Source organism: Engystomops pustulosus, chromosome 4 (genome assembly GCF_040894005.1).
Source record: "Engystomops pustulosus chromosome 4, aEngPut4.maternal, whole genome shotgun sequence".
NCBI lineage: Eukaryota > Metazoa > Chordata > Amphibia > Anura > Leptodactylidae > Engystomops > Engystomops pustulosus.
The window spans coordinates 209616852-209634543 of record NC_092414.1 but is presented as its reverse complement, the minus strand read 5'-3'; the positions used below and the strand labels follow the sequence as shown (position 1 = coordinate 209634543).

The following is a 17692-nucleotide window of genomic DNA, read 5'->3' as shown; positions in this document are numbered from 1 at the left end:
TGGCAACATGGTAGATAATAATAATAATAATCTTTATTTATATAGCGCCTTCATATTCCATAGCACTTTACACATCACAGGGGATGTATACAAATATAATAAGACATTATAGAGTACAAACAGTCATATGGAACAATAAGAGGGAGGGCCCTGATCACAAGAGCTTACAGTCTATGAGGATGAGGGGGTGACACAAGAGCTTACAGTCTATGAGGATGAGGGGGTGACACAAGAGCTTACAGTCTATGAGGATGATGGAAGGACACAAGAGCTTACAGTCTATGAGGATGGGGGGTTACACAAGAGCTTACAGTCTATGAGGATGGGGGGTTACACAAGAGCTTACAGTCTATGAGGATGAGGGGTGACACAAGAGGTTACAGTCTATGAGGACGAGGGAGTGACACAAGAGCTTACAGTCTATGAGGATGAGGAGGTGACACAAGAGATTACAGTCTATGAGAATGAGGGGGTGACACAAGAGCTTACAGTCTATGAGAATGAGGGGGGGCACAAGAGCTTACAATCTATAAGGATGAGGGGTTGACACAAGAGCTTACAGTCTATGAGGATGAGGGGGTGACACAAGAGCTTACAGTCTATGAGGATGAGGGGAGGACACAAGAGCTTACAGTCTATGAGGATGGGGGGTTACACAAGAGCTTACAGTCTATGAGGATGAGGGGTGACACAAGAGCTTACAGTCTATGAGGATGAGGGGGTGACACAAGAGCTTACAGTCTATGAGGATGATGGAAGGACACAAGAGCTTACAGTCTATGAGGATGGGGGGTTACACAAGAGCTTACAGTCTATGAGGATGAGGGGTGACACAAGAGGTTACAGTCTATGAGGACGAGGGAGTGACACAAGAGCTTACAGTCTATGAGGATGTGGGGGTGACACAAGAGCTTACAGTCTATGAGGATGAGGGATGACACAAGAGCTTACAGTCTATGAGGATGAGGAGGTGACACAAGAGCTTACAGTCTATGAGGATGAGGAGGTGACACAAGAGCTTACAGTCTATGAGAATGAGGGGGTGACACAAGAGCTTACAGTCTATGAGAATGAGGGGGGGCACAAGAGCTTACAATCTATAAGGATGAGGGGTTGACACAAGAGCTTACAGTCTATGAGGATGAGGGGGTGACACATGAGCTTAAATTCTATGGGGGTGAAGGGGTGACACAAGAGCTTACAGTCTATGAGGATGAGGTGGGACACAAGAGCTTACAGTCTATGAGGGGGTGAGACAAGAGCTTACAGGCTATGAGGATGAGGGGGAACAAAAGAGGTAAAGAGCTATGGTCCAGCCATTCTTTATAAGGGAACAGTATAAAATAATTTAATAAATATGAATTCTGCTACTTGAACCAGCCATCAGCCGCCATCTTATATACAAAGTCCAAGGTAAATTTGACTACAGAGAAGCCTGGAGCTTGGTATATATCTGGTGTTTGCCGGATAACAGATGGGAGGAGGACACAGGATACGTTTTTATGCAGTTAGTGAGTGTAATAAATCTACTTTAAGAGATGGGTTTAAGAGCATGTTTGAAACTTTGGAGGTTGGGTATTGGTCTGAGATTCTAGGGAAGGGCATTCCAGAGAATTGGTGCAGCTCCGGAGAAGTCCTGGACACGTGCACGAGAGGTTCGAATTAAGTTAGAGAATAATTTAATATCACTGACAATTCCAAGAGCACGGGATGGGCGATAGACTGAGATGAGAGAGGATAGGTAGGAAGGTGCAGTATTGTGCAGAGCTTTGTGGATGAGGGTCATTATTGTAAACTGAATTCGAAAGGAGACGGGAAGCCAGTGCAGTGACCACCACAGACTGGAGGCATCCGTGTAGCGTTTGGTCTGAAAGAAGAGCCTGGCATAAAAAATAGATTAGAGAGGAGACAGTTTCATGAATAGAAGGCCGATTAGTAGGGAGGTACAGTAGTCTAGTTGAGAAGGTTAGAAACACAAGAAGTTTAAATATTTTATTTTTTTTTTATCAAGGCAATACGAAAAAAGACATCAACACATAGGGGCAGATTTATCAAGCAGTCTGAAAGTCAGAATATTTCCAATTGCCCATGGCAACCAATCACAGCTCCCCTTTAAAATATTCATGAGCACTGGTGAAATGAAAGCTGAGCTTTTATTGGTTGCCATGGGCAACTGGAAATATTCTGACTTTCAGACTGCTTGATAAATCTGCCCCATAGTTATTATCTTAACATTTCCACCTTAAGCAAGCAATTTGTAATCAGCAACTTAACACCAAAAACAAAAGACAAGCAAAAAGTTCCTCCCAAAGTCCCTAGATTACCTTGTTTGAGTTGCCCGGGAAAAAAACAGAAAAGAAACCATTCCTTACCCCCTCCTCCAACATACATGCCACTCATTCCATTCTTGCATTAAGAAGATTGCCACCGTCACAGTGCCTGGATCTATGAGTAATGTCCCTCGTTTATCAAAGATAGGAGCCATAACAACAAATGAATGAACAAGATGGGAGCGACAAATAACAACTTCACAGTGGAAATAATTATCTAATATTTTTGGATAACGCTCTTCTTTTCTGTCCAGGCTCACTGCTTACGTAGCCAAGGTTTTTGCCCTGGCTCATCCCCTCGTGGAAATTGAGATCAATGTGTTGTGTGGCGCCATCAAGTGGCTGGTACTTGAGAGACAAAAACCTGATGGAATGTTCAAAGAAAACGCCCCGGTTATTCATCAGGAGATGGTGGTATGTATCAATGGAGGACTTGTTCAAGTTATTTTTGTTGGTTTTAGTTTAGGGCTCAGTGAAATATTGCGTTCATACAATATGTATATATTTTTTTTACTCAGGGAGATATCAAAGGGTCTTCAGAAGATGTTGCACTTACAGCCTTTGTCCTCATCGCTATGCTGGAAAGTGAGGAGATCTGCACTCCACATGTCAACGTAAGTGTCTTATGTTCATAGTTTCTTAATGGGTTCACAATCCAGAACTTATTGCATTCATCTTACATATATCTTGGCCTCCTCTTTCTAGAACCTGAAGATCAGTATCGAGAAGGCGACCAGCTTCTTGTTGGGTCAGTTTGAAGAACTTAAAAAACCGTACACCATCGCTATTACCTCTTATGCTCTCGCTATGGCTGGGGCGATAGATCATCCAGAAAAGCTGCTTTCTGGTACCACAGGTATTTGGACCTCACTGAACATTTCATTAGTTTGCCTATTTAAACAAATATTTTAAGTTAATTACAGTGTCCACCATCCACTTTGTTCATAAGTGATTTTCTCTTTGTTTACAAGACAAACTTCAATGGAAAGCAAACTCCCAATTCATCACCATTGAGGCCACGTCTTATGCTCTTCTGGCTCTTTTGCGCTTGAAGGTTTACGATCTTACAGGACCAATTGTGCGCTGGATCACCGAGCAGAGATATCATGGAGCAGTTTATGGTTCCACTCAAGTAAGCAATGGCCATACTTTGGGGTCACGCTTGTTTGCTTGACCTTTCATGCTGTACTATGTATTGTGTTTCGTCCGGTTTGTAGACTTTACATATACCTATTTAGCTGTTCTTGTCTTGTCTAGGCTACAATTGTGATGTTCCAAGCTTTGGCTCAGTATCAGATTGATATCCCATCTCTAAGTGAAATAGATCTGGATGTGTCCTTTAGGCTCCCAGGGAGGAGTAGTGACAATGTCATCCGCATCAATACTGATAACTTTATGCTGGCACGTTCAGCTGAGGTGAGTAGGATAAACCTTGATCTCTTCTGGTGCAGGATTTTTAACATAAATTTATTTTAGAATTTAGAACGTCTATATACAAAAGTTCTCCACAGATCTATTGTATTTTTATATGTGAATTTTATGTTTTTTTCTTAACCCTGAGGGGCTTTGGGCAAGATTAGGCAAGAGTATCTCAGAATTTGTAAATTTTAGACATTAATGTTTTTCACCTACATGCAATCTTTCCACTACATTCTCTTCTTCTATGGTTCACGTGGATTAGGGTTTAGTAAAATAATATATATGTATGACCTGCTCCATGTACGTTGGACAGCCCACCCTTCTGTTCAAGCTTCTGGTTATATTCATTGTTAAGTATTGTTATATTTTATACAGTACAGATTTATTTATATGACATTGTATAACTTTATATTACAGACCAAAATGAATCAAAAGTTTATTGTGAAAGCCAAGGGCAAAGGACAAGGGACCCTGAGGGTAAGTTGATACCATATTAAGTAAGGATGATTCTATCCTTCTATTAATGGATTCCTCCACTCCGATCTTGTAGAGGGTGCTAGACCCTAGTTCAGTGGTGGCGAACCTATGGCACGGGTGCCAGAGGTGGCACTCAGGGCCCTCTCTGTGGGCACTCAGGCCATTGCCCCAATTTCACTAAATCCACCAAATCTTCCTGTAGTCCCAAGCAACTTAAAAGATGCTGCTCTCAGCACTATTTTAAAGTGACATTTCATTGGCTGTTTAGAACAGGAAAAGTGAGAAGGTGTTGACAGAACTGCATTGTCTTTGGAGGTCATCCTGCTGGAACCACCATTCTTCCTGGAGAGAAGCTACAATGATAGTCTGAATTTGTCCACCTTCTTTCAACTGTATTGGTGGCCTTAGTGGGCTAATACAATTGAATGATGTTGAAGGACAGGTAGCAATAAGTTACTGCTTGAAATGCCATGTTGGCACTTCATGGTAAATAAGTGGATTCTGGTTGTAGTTTGGGCACTCGGTCTCTAAAAGGTTCGCCATCACTGCCCTAGTTGTATCCACAGAACCAGTCTCAGTGTATGGTGCTCTATACTCCATATCATTCACTTCTGAATGGTAATGAATGGACCCGAACCACAATGTTGAGCAAGGAGTTTGGTTTCCGCATTTGTGTTTACCCCCACAATTGGTGCTGGCACCTATTGCAGGTGTTTCTCATTAAATGCCACTCAAAGGGAACCTGTCATCAAGAGGGCCATTTTTCAGTGATGATAAGTTCCAAAAGGGCATGTAATGCTCAATGTAAATAATGTTTTGGTTAGTCCTTAAATCGTTTTACTTCTTTACAATCCTTTAGTTTATCCAATGTTGGGGGGAGGGGGGTCTTCAAATGTAAACGGTTGTCTGTAAGGGGAGAAAGTGGGAGAGAAAGGATGTTGGAGGGGCTGGGTTAAATATGGGTGAGGAGCAATGCTGAAGGGAGGAGGGATGTGATTGAGCAAATGACTGATTCTATTTATAGTCCCCCACCACTCCAGGGGGGCAGGGAGCAAGGTAAGATAAAGTGAAGGATTGTAAAAACGTAAAAGGTTTAAGTTGTAATCAAAACATGATTTATATTGAACATTTCATGCCATTTTGGAACCTGTTATCACTGAAAAAGTCCCTTCATGATGACAGATTCCCTTTAAATTTGTGGAGAGAATTCGGGTTAAGAACTCAAAGTTGAATGGGTCTACTTGTCCCTAATTGTGAGCCAATTAACACAAAACCTCTGACATGACTGATATTAGGGAGTAAAATAGATATTAAATCAAGAAATACTCCAAGAAGTGGCAGAAAATTGGTGTAGATGGGTCGAATTCAAACACTTTCACCACCCTCAACTCTCCCTCCTTACCCCAGATTCCAAAATCTGATTTGACCTTGTGATTCATTATTCAAAAAGTTGAGGGAAAGTTGTTTTTTTTTATTACAAAATTTGTATACATTTTATGACTCTTTAGGTTGTTTCGATTTACCATGCCCTTGTGACAGAGAAAGAACAGGAGTGCAAACACTTTGATCTCTCCGTTACAGTTGAAGAAGTAAAAGACAAAGTCAAAAGTAAGTATCTAGATCAAGAAGAAGTCTTCCTTACCACCAAATTCTCATCTAGAAATAAATCTAAAAAAACTGACCACAAAAGAATAAGGTTTATGGGGCTTCAACAAAATTTCAAAACAATGGGGCATATTTATCAGGACCTCTGCGCCACGCCAGTAATCGTAAATGCTAGCCTATTGCTAGCCTTCAGGCCAGTGGGACGTGAAGGGGCATGAGGGGGGGAGTGGCTGGCCGAGCAGAGGGCGTGGCCGGCCGGGAGTGGGCCCAACGTGCAGTGTTACTGTCCCCGTGCCGGCGCACTCGCTGGCGCTGGCAACTTTTAATCCCTGCCTGGCGTAGAATAAACACCTCACTGCATCCTGCCCCGATACATCAAGAGGCTTCCACCAGCGTATGATAAATGTCCCCCAATGTCTTATTTTAAATAATACTAAGTTATACATCTTCATGTAATTTTTCTTCAATTTTTCCTTTGTAGTTAGAGCTCCAGAAGGTGCCCTTTCAACGTCATCAGTTGAGATCTGCACAAGGTAATGAAACATTTCCTATATACTTTGTCCAGCTAGATAGTCATCCTATGTCACTCTAACATTGTGCTCCTTCTGTAGACATCTTAACAACAAAGATGCCACCATGTCTATCCTGGATATCTCTATGATGACTGGATTTGCCCCTGATGTTGAGAGTCTTAATAGGGTGAGATTCATTGATTCGAGGCATTTTCTGGGACTGAGTATCGCTCATCGTCGACTAGATTGGTGGGGTCCAATAGCAGCTACCTGAGGTGGCAGTGGGGCTCTGCAAGTTTTTCTTTTGTTTTCTCTCTCTATGACATCATATTTATTGGTAACCAACATGGGGAGAGAAAAAGAACTGGACCGCACATCCACACATCACACAATGATCTACTGCCGCTAGGCTACATTATATAACGAACTCGGGGTTCTTAGTTACATTTTGATCAAATTCTATAAGCCCACCAGCCACTTCACGGTGACCTCCTTATGGTGGGTCCCTATGCTATTATGTGCGGCATCACATGGCGTCCACCACCGCTGCAGCACAGCGCTGGCAGGGACCAAGACCATGTTGCCCCCCAGCAACCATACAGGCAGGCATAGCCCCCATGGATCCGGGCCCCAGGCTCCCACCAGCACCGCACCACAGAAGCGGCGGACGCCATGCAATACCGCACCATGTGAACAGGAAAAAAGGCTCACCATGTGTGCACAGGTGTTCTGTTCCATGTGGTCTCAGACACTAGCTGAGAGGAAGGAGGCAGCCCCTATATGCAGTCTCCTGCTAATTTAAAAACACCTGGGTCGAATGGGGCGGAGTGCTGGTACCAGGAAAAACTAAATAAATGAAGGGATAGAATGTACTAAACCAACATGGGGAGAGAAAAAGAACTGGAGGGCACATCCACACATCACACAATGATCTACTGCCGCTAGGCTACATTATATAACGAGCTCGAGGTTCTTAGTTACATTTTGATCAAATTGTATAAGCCACCAACCACTTATTTATTGGTAACATTGGTGCTCAGGCCCAATCTATACAATGAATGGCGCTGAGCTTGATGAGCTGGAAGAGTCTCCTCAATCACAAGTGATCAATGGTGTTGTTGGACTCAATCTGGATGGATCAGATAATGATGACCCATCCTTGCGCCTAGAAAAGTTCAACAATATTTATGTCTTGGAAGACCTTATTTTTAAATGGAATTGTCTATTATTTGAATAAAATATATATATTTTTATTATACAGCTAATGAAAGGAGTGGACAAATACATCTCCAAGTATGATATTAACAAGGGTGCTGCTGAAAAAGGATCCCTCATCATCTATCTGGATAAGGTTTGGTCATTACCATATTTATCATTAATAGACTTATACCTATTACTCACAATATACAGATACACAGAACATGGTCCAAAATACCAAGGAAACCTGATTCAGGACTAATTACTTATTTCTAGTGTACTTGAAAAGTTTACTTTGCAGTTGCATGTGGAAAAGCACATGGTCAGACCCCTTTTTGGAGACCTTAAGGCATATCTCATTCTCTAAACAGCTTTTAACCCCAAAACTTTAATGATCAACGTGATTGTCATTGGTGGGTCCTCAAAATAGTGAGAATAAAGGTGCCTGGTTTAGAATGAAGGCCCCATGTATTGGATGTTGAGGGCTAAACAATTTGGTCATCATTGGGTTTAGGTTTCATGTACACAATCTGTGTGCCTACCTGAGGTCACCTACCTTGTCTCAGCCCCTCTATTGGCGCATGAAAGGTACAGATGTCACATGTGACTATACATGTGACATCTGTACTTTTCATACGCCAATAGATTGGGGAGGCCCAAGCCACAAACATGGGCAGGAATAGGACCTGTACCGAGTTGTCTACAGTTTTTACACAAAAAACATGTCCATGTGGGCCATTTCCAATGAATGTTTCAGTATATCATCAGTTACAAAAAATAGAAAGATTAGGGACAAAACAACATTGATGCCATCATGAGAGTCCACATGGTGAAACAATATTGGGTAAAAATTACCCCACATCTTAAAAGTAATCTGGAGATTCCGTAAGAAGAGGTATGAGAGCCCCAAGTATGGCTTCATCACTGGCATTAGAGGAACCTGCAACAATGTGTTTTAAATGTATAAAATTTCTTTTCTTAGTCTATTTTTTACTTTTCTTCTCTTACTCTGGACAGATCTCACATAAAAAAGATGAATGCATCAAATTCCATATTCATCAGATTTTCAAAGTCGGTCTCATTCAACCGGCATCTGTCACGGTGTATGACTATTACACCCCAGGTAGGTAACATGGAGGGGTTTCTATGGACCTGATGCGATTAACATGCTTTTATATTCATATTTTACTTTCTTCATAGAAAACCGCTGCACTAAATTCTACCATGTGGACAAGGGAAGCCAATTATTGGGCACCATCTGTCAAAATGATATTTGCCGATGTGCTGAGGGTAAGTCTCCGATGACCAGTTTTTAAGATGGGTTCTCCACATATGGTCACTGATAAAGGCACATATTCAATCATACATAACTCATTATATGATAGAGGCTGGTGGGCTCTATCATAGTGACCAAATTATAGACACTTCCTCTCCGGGAAACTAAGATCAGTCGATAACAAGAGCACACACTATTACAGTGTCTAAGGGTCAGCTCCAGGTTTCAGTAGGCCCCTGGGCGACAGAACCACAATAGGCTCCTTTGCAGTGAACTCACGTGGTGGCATTAAAAATTCAGAAACTAAAACAGTCTCCTGTTCCCTAAAATATTCCTTATAAAATTCTGTAGTTTATCATACCAAACAGTCCCCTCATGGTTATTTTATATAAGCCCAAGGTCACACCCTATGGATTATTAGATACAGTCCCCCTCAACCCTATGTATTCCTTATGTACAGCCTTATGTGGGCCCCCCCAGCAGCTCTGGGCCCCGGAACTTGGGCGGGTATGCCCAGCGCTGGTGCCAACCCTGTGTCTAAACATAAGGATTCTGGAGCTCATGGTTTACTGTAAAGTAGAAAATGATCAAATCATGTTTCTAGTGTTTCACTTTCGACCTCCTGACATTGATAGTTTTACGGATTTTGTCTTTCAGAGAACTGTTTCTTGAAGCAACAAGTGGAAGGGGAAATTAATGCATTGTGGAGATACAACAAGGCATGTGCACCCGGCGTGGACTATGGTGAGGAGCAAATATTTTTACACATTGTGGGAGGATGACTAAGCTGTATGAAAAAAAAAGGTCCTTAAAATATTCTCAGATGAAGGAAGATTGAATTTGCTTAAATTGCTGTATTGTGCACCAAAATTTGCAATGACTTTTTCAATTAATTAATTCATAGATTAGAGGATGTAAAGTTAGATGCACCCAAGGAACTCATTAACCCCTTACCGCATTTGGACGTTACTGTACGTCCGGTAGTGGAGGTGGAAGTATAAAGCGGGCTCATGGGCTGAGCCCTCTTCATACTAAGCAGGTGTTTTCTGCACAATGGAGCAAACACCCGTTGCTAACACCATCAGATGCTAACCCGTTGATCGGTGTGGCGCCGCCATCTTGCCTCGGATTGTAGCTCCCCGTGACATCATCGCGGGGGGGGGGGGGGGAGAGGGCGATCCGTTGCCATAACAGCCTTGGGTCACACAGAGACCCAAGGCTGTCATGTTTGAGGGTATTACAATGTGCGATTTGCACATTGTAATAAATGATGTGCAAAATCCCCATATACTGCCATACTGTATATGGTAGGATCAGTCAGACAACCTAGGGTTAAAAAAATAACATTAAAAAACCTAAAAATTCTAATCACTCCCCTTTCCCTAGAACTGATATAAATATAAATAAACAGTAAAAATGATAAACACATTAGGTATCACCGCATCCCAAAATGTCAGATCTATCAAAATAAAATAATGCTTTTCCCAGCGTTTCACCCTCTAAGGGAAAATAGCACCCAAAGTCGAAAATGCCACAGTATTTGTACAGTCCAGTAGCAAATAAGCTACTGGTGAGTTTGTATTTGGTATTAAATCTAGTTATTTATGTAGGTCACCTCTTAGTTGTATATGTGGGGGTCATCGGGTTATCCATCCAGACTTGTGTTAATTTTTGGTTATTTCCTAGTGTTCAAGACTCGCCTAGAAAAAATAGAAAAGACTAAAAACTATGACAACTACGTGATGAAGATAATCACTGTCATCAAGGAAGGTAAGTACAAGAGAAGACGGGGGGCAAAATGTCTCCTTATAGGATGGCTATGTATGTAACTAGGATTATGTAAGGATAAGCAAAAGTGCAGTGCAAAGTTGTCTTCTGTGGGATTCCCAAATACTCCGAAATACAGTCCAGATCTGCTGTTTGACATTATATGAACAGAAGGATTTGCCACTGAAAAATAATGTCTTCTATTCGTAACAAAAAAAAAAACAAAAACCTTTCTACCGAAACCAATGGTGTGGAAATTAGTGTTGACTTTTTGGCTGGAAGAATGGGGCTGTACTCGGTGCTGTTCTTCCGGTCAGATGTAAGAGAACTCATGATTGATGGTTTTTATGGTGAAGAGGTGGTTCCAGCCTTATCTATATGTTGTTTTGACGCTTTATTTTCCATCTCGTCTTATTTTTAGGAACAGACGAAAATGTTGTAAATCATCAGAGGAATTTTGTCAGTCACATCAAGTGCCGTAAAGCCTTAGATCTGAAAGAAGGGCGCGACTACCTGATCTGGGGCATTAAGAATGACCTTTGGGACCAAGAAGATGGGTGAGTGATGTGATCATTACTGGTACTGAAATTATTGTAATAATTTAGGTCAGCTCAAAAGTACTCATGATATACCCTGTGAGGATGTCATCAATACTAAACAATTTAATATATAGCCCCCTAATAATGTAATAAATAGTGCCACCCTAATAAATTAATATATATATAACACCACCCTAATAAACTTATGGTATATACAGCCCCCAATTAAATTATATACAATACCCCATAACAACCTACCTCATATATGTCCCCCTTTTAATTAAGATGTGACCCCCATATTTAATCACCCCCATTTAAGTTGTATATAGAAGCCCATCAGGCCACCCCCCCCCCCCCCAGTTCAATTAATATCCATCCTCTATTAAAAAAAATTCCCCCTCCACCACCAGTTTAGTTATATAGAATACTTATATAGAGAGCCCCACTCCCATTTTAATCATGGTCCTATAGTAAGTCATGGCCCCCCTTCCACCGGGTTTTGTCACATATAGAGCCCATAAGATCCCTCGCCCCAAATTATTTAGGATCTGTCCCGATATTTAAATCTCCCTCTCCTATTAGGTCCTCTCCTCTACTCCCGGCTCTTCTGCCGAGCAGCGCTGCTGTGCATGGATGCAGGTGGTGTGACATCATCAACCACCGCATGCGTCCTCCACAGCCATAGAGCAGTGTCAGAACAGACAAATGGGTCTGCTGCTGTACCGCTTGCCGAAAGTGATGGTAAACAGGCAGTATGGATTGTCAGTGGCAGATTTGTACTGCTGGTTGGTGATTTGGGCGAATGTCTGAACCACCCACAGTTGTTCTGCCGCTCTTTTTAGGGCTCCGCATCTGCCGCCTGAGGTGGAATTCAATCCCGCCTCATGGCAGATGCAGCCCTGGTCCAAGGGCTTAATAAATTGGTGCACGGGCTGAAAGTGTCTGATATGACTCTTCACATTAATGAAGCTGAAATAGAACTTGGTAGATTTGCTTTACGTTTGGTCATATTTTGCACCAAAAAAAGTTTGTGCCAATAAAAGTTTGAACGACCAAAATAGAAGCGGATTTAGGGACAGAAGAGAAGCTAATTTGTGGCAGCAGACAGTATATATATATACATCCGCCCATTGAACAGGCAAAAAATAGGCCAAAATTTCAGCTTTGAATGACAGTAAAATAAAGTCCATTCTGTAATTGTAGGAAAGTAAAACATTCTGTAACTATAAATTCTGTTTTAGCTATTCGTATATCATTGGAAAAGACACATGGATCGAGTGGTGGCCAAATGAAAGGGAATGTCAGGATGAAGAGAACAAGATCCAGTGCGATGACTTTGCTGACTTCACTGCGGATCTGGAGATAAATGGATGCGCTTCATAGGAACAGGAACTCTACATCTTATCAGTCCGATTGTAATGTGAAATGCTTGTTGGTTATTTCTTTTGTTTACTTTGTTGGATAATTTTCAGAACCTTCAAGTCCTTACACCAAATCTTTAAAAATGTACAGTAAAGGGGGCGTGGCTGCAGGACGGTGGGTGGGGTTTCTTCAATGTTTGGGGATGTAGAATGTGCACTTTATAGCAGCAGTCGTGGGGGAGGGGTATAGAAGAGAAATGTATTAAAAACACTTGAACGAGATAACATACCACATGGACCATTTTTTCCAAACAACGACCATGCATCAAATGTCACATGTTCATTAATTTTCCTGTATTTTGTAACAAAAAAGTACAATAAAGATTAAATATTAAAATTTTATTTGTGGTGTTTTTGTGGATTGTCAGGTAGAACTGGGATACAACATGATGCCCACTGGGCCCTTCTGATGCCAGAAGTGTTTTTGTGTAACTATCAAACGCACTCAAAGATAGTAAAGTCTGAGGAGCTTCACAAGACCTAATCATTTGTAAAAGGACCAGTCCTATCCAGAGCCCTGCTATAGTGTATGTCAGTGGTGGCGAACCTATGGCACGGGTGCCAGAGGAGGCACTCAGAGCCCTTTCTGTGGGCACCCGGGCCATCGCCCCAGCACACCAGACAGAACTCAAAGAATCTTCCTGCAGTTGCAAGCAACTTAAAAGATGTTGTTTTCAGACATATTTTGATACTTCCTTCACTACTTTGAACTGTAGGAAGAGGGAGAATGAATAGACAGGGACAAATTATCTTTGGAGGATTCTCTGTGTACAGAAGCACACTGGAAAGAAGCTAAAGTGATGCAAATTTTCCATCTTTCCACTGTGCTGCTGTCCTCCTGAGGCCTATATGATTGAAAGTTGAAGAACAGGGAGCAATAACTTATTGCTTTAATTTTTGGTTTGCACCTCGCGATAAGTAAGCGGGGTTTGGGTTGCAGTTTGGGCACTCGGTCGCTAAAAGGTCCACCATCACTGGTGTATGTACTTTCCTGAACCTGTTATACAAAGACCAATATTGGCAAATGGTGAAATAACATAAAAGCCGGAACAACAAAAATCTCCTTGACAAAAAATTTCTTGGAATTACATCCGACCACCAGGACCTGGACTTGTGGCTTGTGTACATACATATTTTCTTTTTTAAGTTCCCTGTAGGACTCACTCTTTTAATAAGATTTGTGAAATTGTTACCTATCACATAGACAATTCTTTCCTAGATCTGCCATGAATCCCCTAGTGGAGCTTCCATGGCTATAAGACTCCATACACCTAAATGGTGGCCTTAATTGTCTGTCTCCGTAAGGAGAACTTTTACTTCCTGACCCTAGTCACAAGCCTCTCACTCAGCCAAACCAGTTCCCTACGCTGTACTGAGGAGACCCAACCAGGTCAAAACAGGGCCGTCTACAGTTGGGAAATGTTGCTTCTAGAATGGATATACTGGTTTGGTTTTAATCCCGCATTATTCATAAGGCTTCCTGGAGGTCATGCTTGATGTTAAGGAAAAAGAGGTGTGGTTTTCCTTTTCCATCCTGGAAAACATTGCATATGTTGCCAGGAAAAGTCTCAGCAGTTACAAAAAACTAATATACACGGAGCTCATCTAGGGTGGTCCTCTAGTGCTACCACCCCCCTCACATTATGAAATGTACTTATCAAGCCATCTATGTCCTTACACCCGACTTAAAGGCGATCCAGTTACAAATGGACTTCATTGCCCATTGTGACCTGTGTGGAAGGTCTCTGGATGCTGGAAATTTGCTGAACTGGCAAATGGGCAAAGAAATGAGCAATATAAGAGTTATCAGAGTTGTCTGCAGTGAACATTATTGTTATACATGCAAAATATACAACTTCTGACTTACATACAAATTCAACCTAAGAACAAACATATAGGGGGTGATTTATCAGAAGTGTGTGAGATAAAACTGTTCTAGTTGCCCATGGAAACCAATCAGAGTTCAGCTTTCATTTTATAAACAGCTGTGGGGAAATAAACGCTGAGCTCTGATTGGTTGCCATGGGCTACTAGAGAAGTTCTACTCTGAGACACCTCGGATAAAGCTCCCCCATAGAACCTATCTCTATCTTGTACGTAACTCTTGGACTGCCTGTGTTACGGACAAGGAGACTGGTGTCCCATTGTTCATCAAGAGTCCCTGATTCAAGAGTGAACTGGCCATAGTTTCATATATTATATGGTTTAGATGTTATGTTCTTTCACATCTCCAGTGGTAGCAATGTGGTCTACTCAGTCCTGCAGAGCATCGCGCTTAGGAGTCAGATCATTGTTGTTAGGAGCCCTCCTTTATTGAGATACTTCACTCCCTCTGAGGAGTCCCGGAGGATGAAACGGGAAAACGTGACACGGGGCAGCAATTAGTACTATCCTTGTCAGCATCAAAAAGAAGACGTACGAGGGGCACTGTACCTAGACATCCATCTGAGACGTATTTTTAAATCAGTTTCCCCAAAATAGAGTATGGGGTACAAATCATGAAGAGGAGGTACTCTAGCTCAAACAGTCCATGAGATACATTTGGCATTCCAGGAAAAAGAAAGAAAAGAGCTAGCACTCACCAATTAAAAGTACAGTTTTTATTCCAAAGTCATAAAACATAGCTGCAGGAGGGAAGAATCAAACAGGAGCCCACTGAAGGCGACGGCCCGTTTCGCACTTCACAAGCGCATAATCCTGCCTAGCTGGATAGTGTCCTCACCTGAACTTTAGAGAACGCCGACCCTAGTAACTACGCCACAGGCAAACACATTACATGATTGGCTGACAGAGTAGACCGGGAGGTCTTACGTCCAATGCACAAAAAACAAGCCAGACGGAGCTGTGAGATGAATTGAGCATCGTGGGTAAGTAAAAAAGCATCTACGAATTCAATAAATTATCAGTTGGAATTACCACCCAAATAACTTCATAACAGACACTTACTGAATGTCTGCTTTAGATTGGCTTGGATTTTTTTTTTTCTAGGATGTTGTGAAAATCACATTTTCGCATTTTACGGTCCTGCTCAGCTTTCTAGTGACTAAGCTTTCTAGAGGCCTAAATAATTGTAAATCATTTACAATTACACAGATTGAAAAAATTACACATTCACAATGGATTAAATGACAAATTTCAGAGCAGATTTTTATTATGTGGACATATGAGGGTTTATATTTTGCTGGATGAGATGCACTTTACTCTATTTTGGGGTGTCTATAGATGATGTCATATAAACTTTTTCTGGGTGGAGTTAAAAGACAACATCAATATGTTAGGATATTAGGACTTTATTGATCCATGGGGGGGGGGGATTCTTTTGTACAAAAGTGTCCAACCATAATGTTACACACTATAATATAGGCCAGTGGCAGCGAACCTATGGCACGGGTGCCAGAGGTGGCGCTCAGGCTGTTGCACCATGGCAGAGTTCTCCAGACAGGGTTCCATCTGCAGTCTCAGGACTTGCCATGCTTAGCATTATTTTAATGTAGAGCATCCTTGTATACCGGAGACTGCAGGAAGAGAGAGGAGGCGTGGACAGGATTAGGTTATCATTTGAACTCCTTTTGTGCCGCCCCATCAATATTCCTGTTCAGGATTGCTCTCAAGGGTAGCTCTAGTGGCAACCCAAATTTCCTCTCCTTCTGACAAAGATATTGGTGCCCTCTAGGCCCATTGAAAGCCGTGGTACAGCACAGAGCAAGAAAATTGCTACACGTTACTGCAAAAAATATTCATGTTTTAGGTTGCAGTTTGGGCACTCGACCTCTAAAAGGTTCGCCATCACTGATATAGGGGGTGATTTATCAGAAGTGTGTGAGATAAAACTGTTCTAGTTGCCCATGGAAACCAATCAGAGCTCAGCTTTCATTTTATAAACAGCTGTGGGGAAATAAACGCTGAGCTCTGATTGGTTGCCATGGGCTACTAGAGAAGTTCTACTGATAAAGCTCCCCCATAGAACCTATCTCTATCTTGTAAGTAACTCTGCGACTGCCTGTGTTATGGAAAAGGAGACTGGTGTCCCATTGTTCATCAAGAGTCCCTGATTCAAGAGTGAACTGGCCATAGTTTCTTATATCGTATGGTTTAGATGTTATGTTCTTTCACATCTCCAGTGGTAGCAATGTGGTCTACTCAGTCATGCAGAGCATCGCGCTTAGGAGTCAGATCATTGTTGTTAGGAGCCCTTCTTTATAGAGATACTTCACCCCAGTTTGTTGTCCGGCACCTGCTCCCTCTGAGGAGTCCCGGAGGGTGAAACGGGAACACGAGACAAGGGGCAGCAATTAGTACTATCCTTGTCAGCATCAAAAAGAAGACGTACGAGGGGCACTGTACCTAGACATCCATCTGAGACTTATTCTTAAAAGAGTTTCACCAAAATAGAGTATGGGGTACAAATCATGGAGAGGAGGTACTCTAAGCTCAAACAGTCCATGAGATACATTTGACATTCCAGGAAAAAGAAAGAAAAGAGCTAGCACTCACCAATTAAAAGTACAGTTTTTATTCCAAAGTCATGTTAAAACATAGCTGCGGGAGGGAAGAATCAAACAGGAGCCCACTGAAGGCGACGGCCCGTTTCGCACTTCACAAGAGCTTAATCCTGCTTGGCTGGATGTTGTCCTCACCCAGGGCCGGCGCTATGGGTAGGCAAAGGTGGCAATTGCCCAGGGCCCCTGGGAGAAAGGGGAGAATCTCTTCTTTCAAATGAATCTTGAATTTTGTTTCTAGGTGCCAGGGATCCAGAGATATTCAGGTTTAAAGTGAGAATATCAGGTGCCATTTTTATATATAAAAATCACTCCCAACGGCAGTTTAGCAGTTAATATCTCCATTTTCCTACATTTTAGAAACATAAATTTAGAGAGGAGACTCTCTTCTTTCATAGGAAAAAAGAAGTAAGGTTCTATGTGTCACAGAGCCAGAGATATAGCCCCCTGAAGTGTCTCCCCCATCTCCAGATTCTTAGCCATCGGGCTGCAGGGAGAATTTGCTGCACACAGGAGCTGCTGCACCTCACAGATAATGGAAATATTCACTTTATATGTTACTACATTTTGAGAAGGGATAATATCAACTAATATTCATGTTTTTAACCCTTCTCTATGCAGAACTATCTAAGAACACACTTTGGGCCACA

At 42.0% G+C, this 17692-nt stretch overlaps 1 protein-coding gene across 1 annotated transcript in view; it reads left to right on the top strand.

Annotated features, from left to right (window-relative positions):
• Positions 1-12885, top strand: part of LOC140128246 (A.superbus venom factor 1-like) — a 44028-nt gene extending 31143 nt beyond the window's left edge. Inside the window, exons 26-41 of the mRNA XM_072149806.1 lie at positions 2585-2744; positions 2849-2944; positions 3036-3186; positions 3302-3462; positions 3588-3746; positions 4167-4226; positions 5735-5834; positions 6313-6364; positions 6443-6530; positions 7605-7694; positions 8558-8663; positions 8741-8830; positions 9474-9560; positions 10503-10586; positions 11005-11140; positions 12364-12885. Of these exons, the coding sequence (XP_072005907.1) occupies positions 2585-2744; positions 2849-2944; positions 3036-3186; positions 3302-3462; positions 3588-3746; positions 4167-4226; positions 5735-5834; positions 6313-6364; positions 6443-6530; positions 7605-7694; positions 8558-8663; positions 8741-8830; positions 9474-9560; positions 10503-10586; positions 11005-11140; positions 12364-12505 (1762 nt within the window). The 3' untranslated portion in view covers positions 12506-12885. The remainder of the gene's footprint in view (positions 1-2584; positions 2745-2848; positions 2945-3035; positions 3187-3301; positions 3463-3587; positions 3747-4166; positions 4227-5734; positions 5835-6312; positions 6365-6442; positions 6531-7604; positions 7695-8557; positions 8664-8740; positions 8831-9473; positions 9561-10502; positions 10587-11004; positions 11141-12363) is intronic.
• Positions 12886-17692: the final 4807 nt, after the last annotated feature.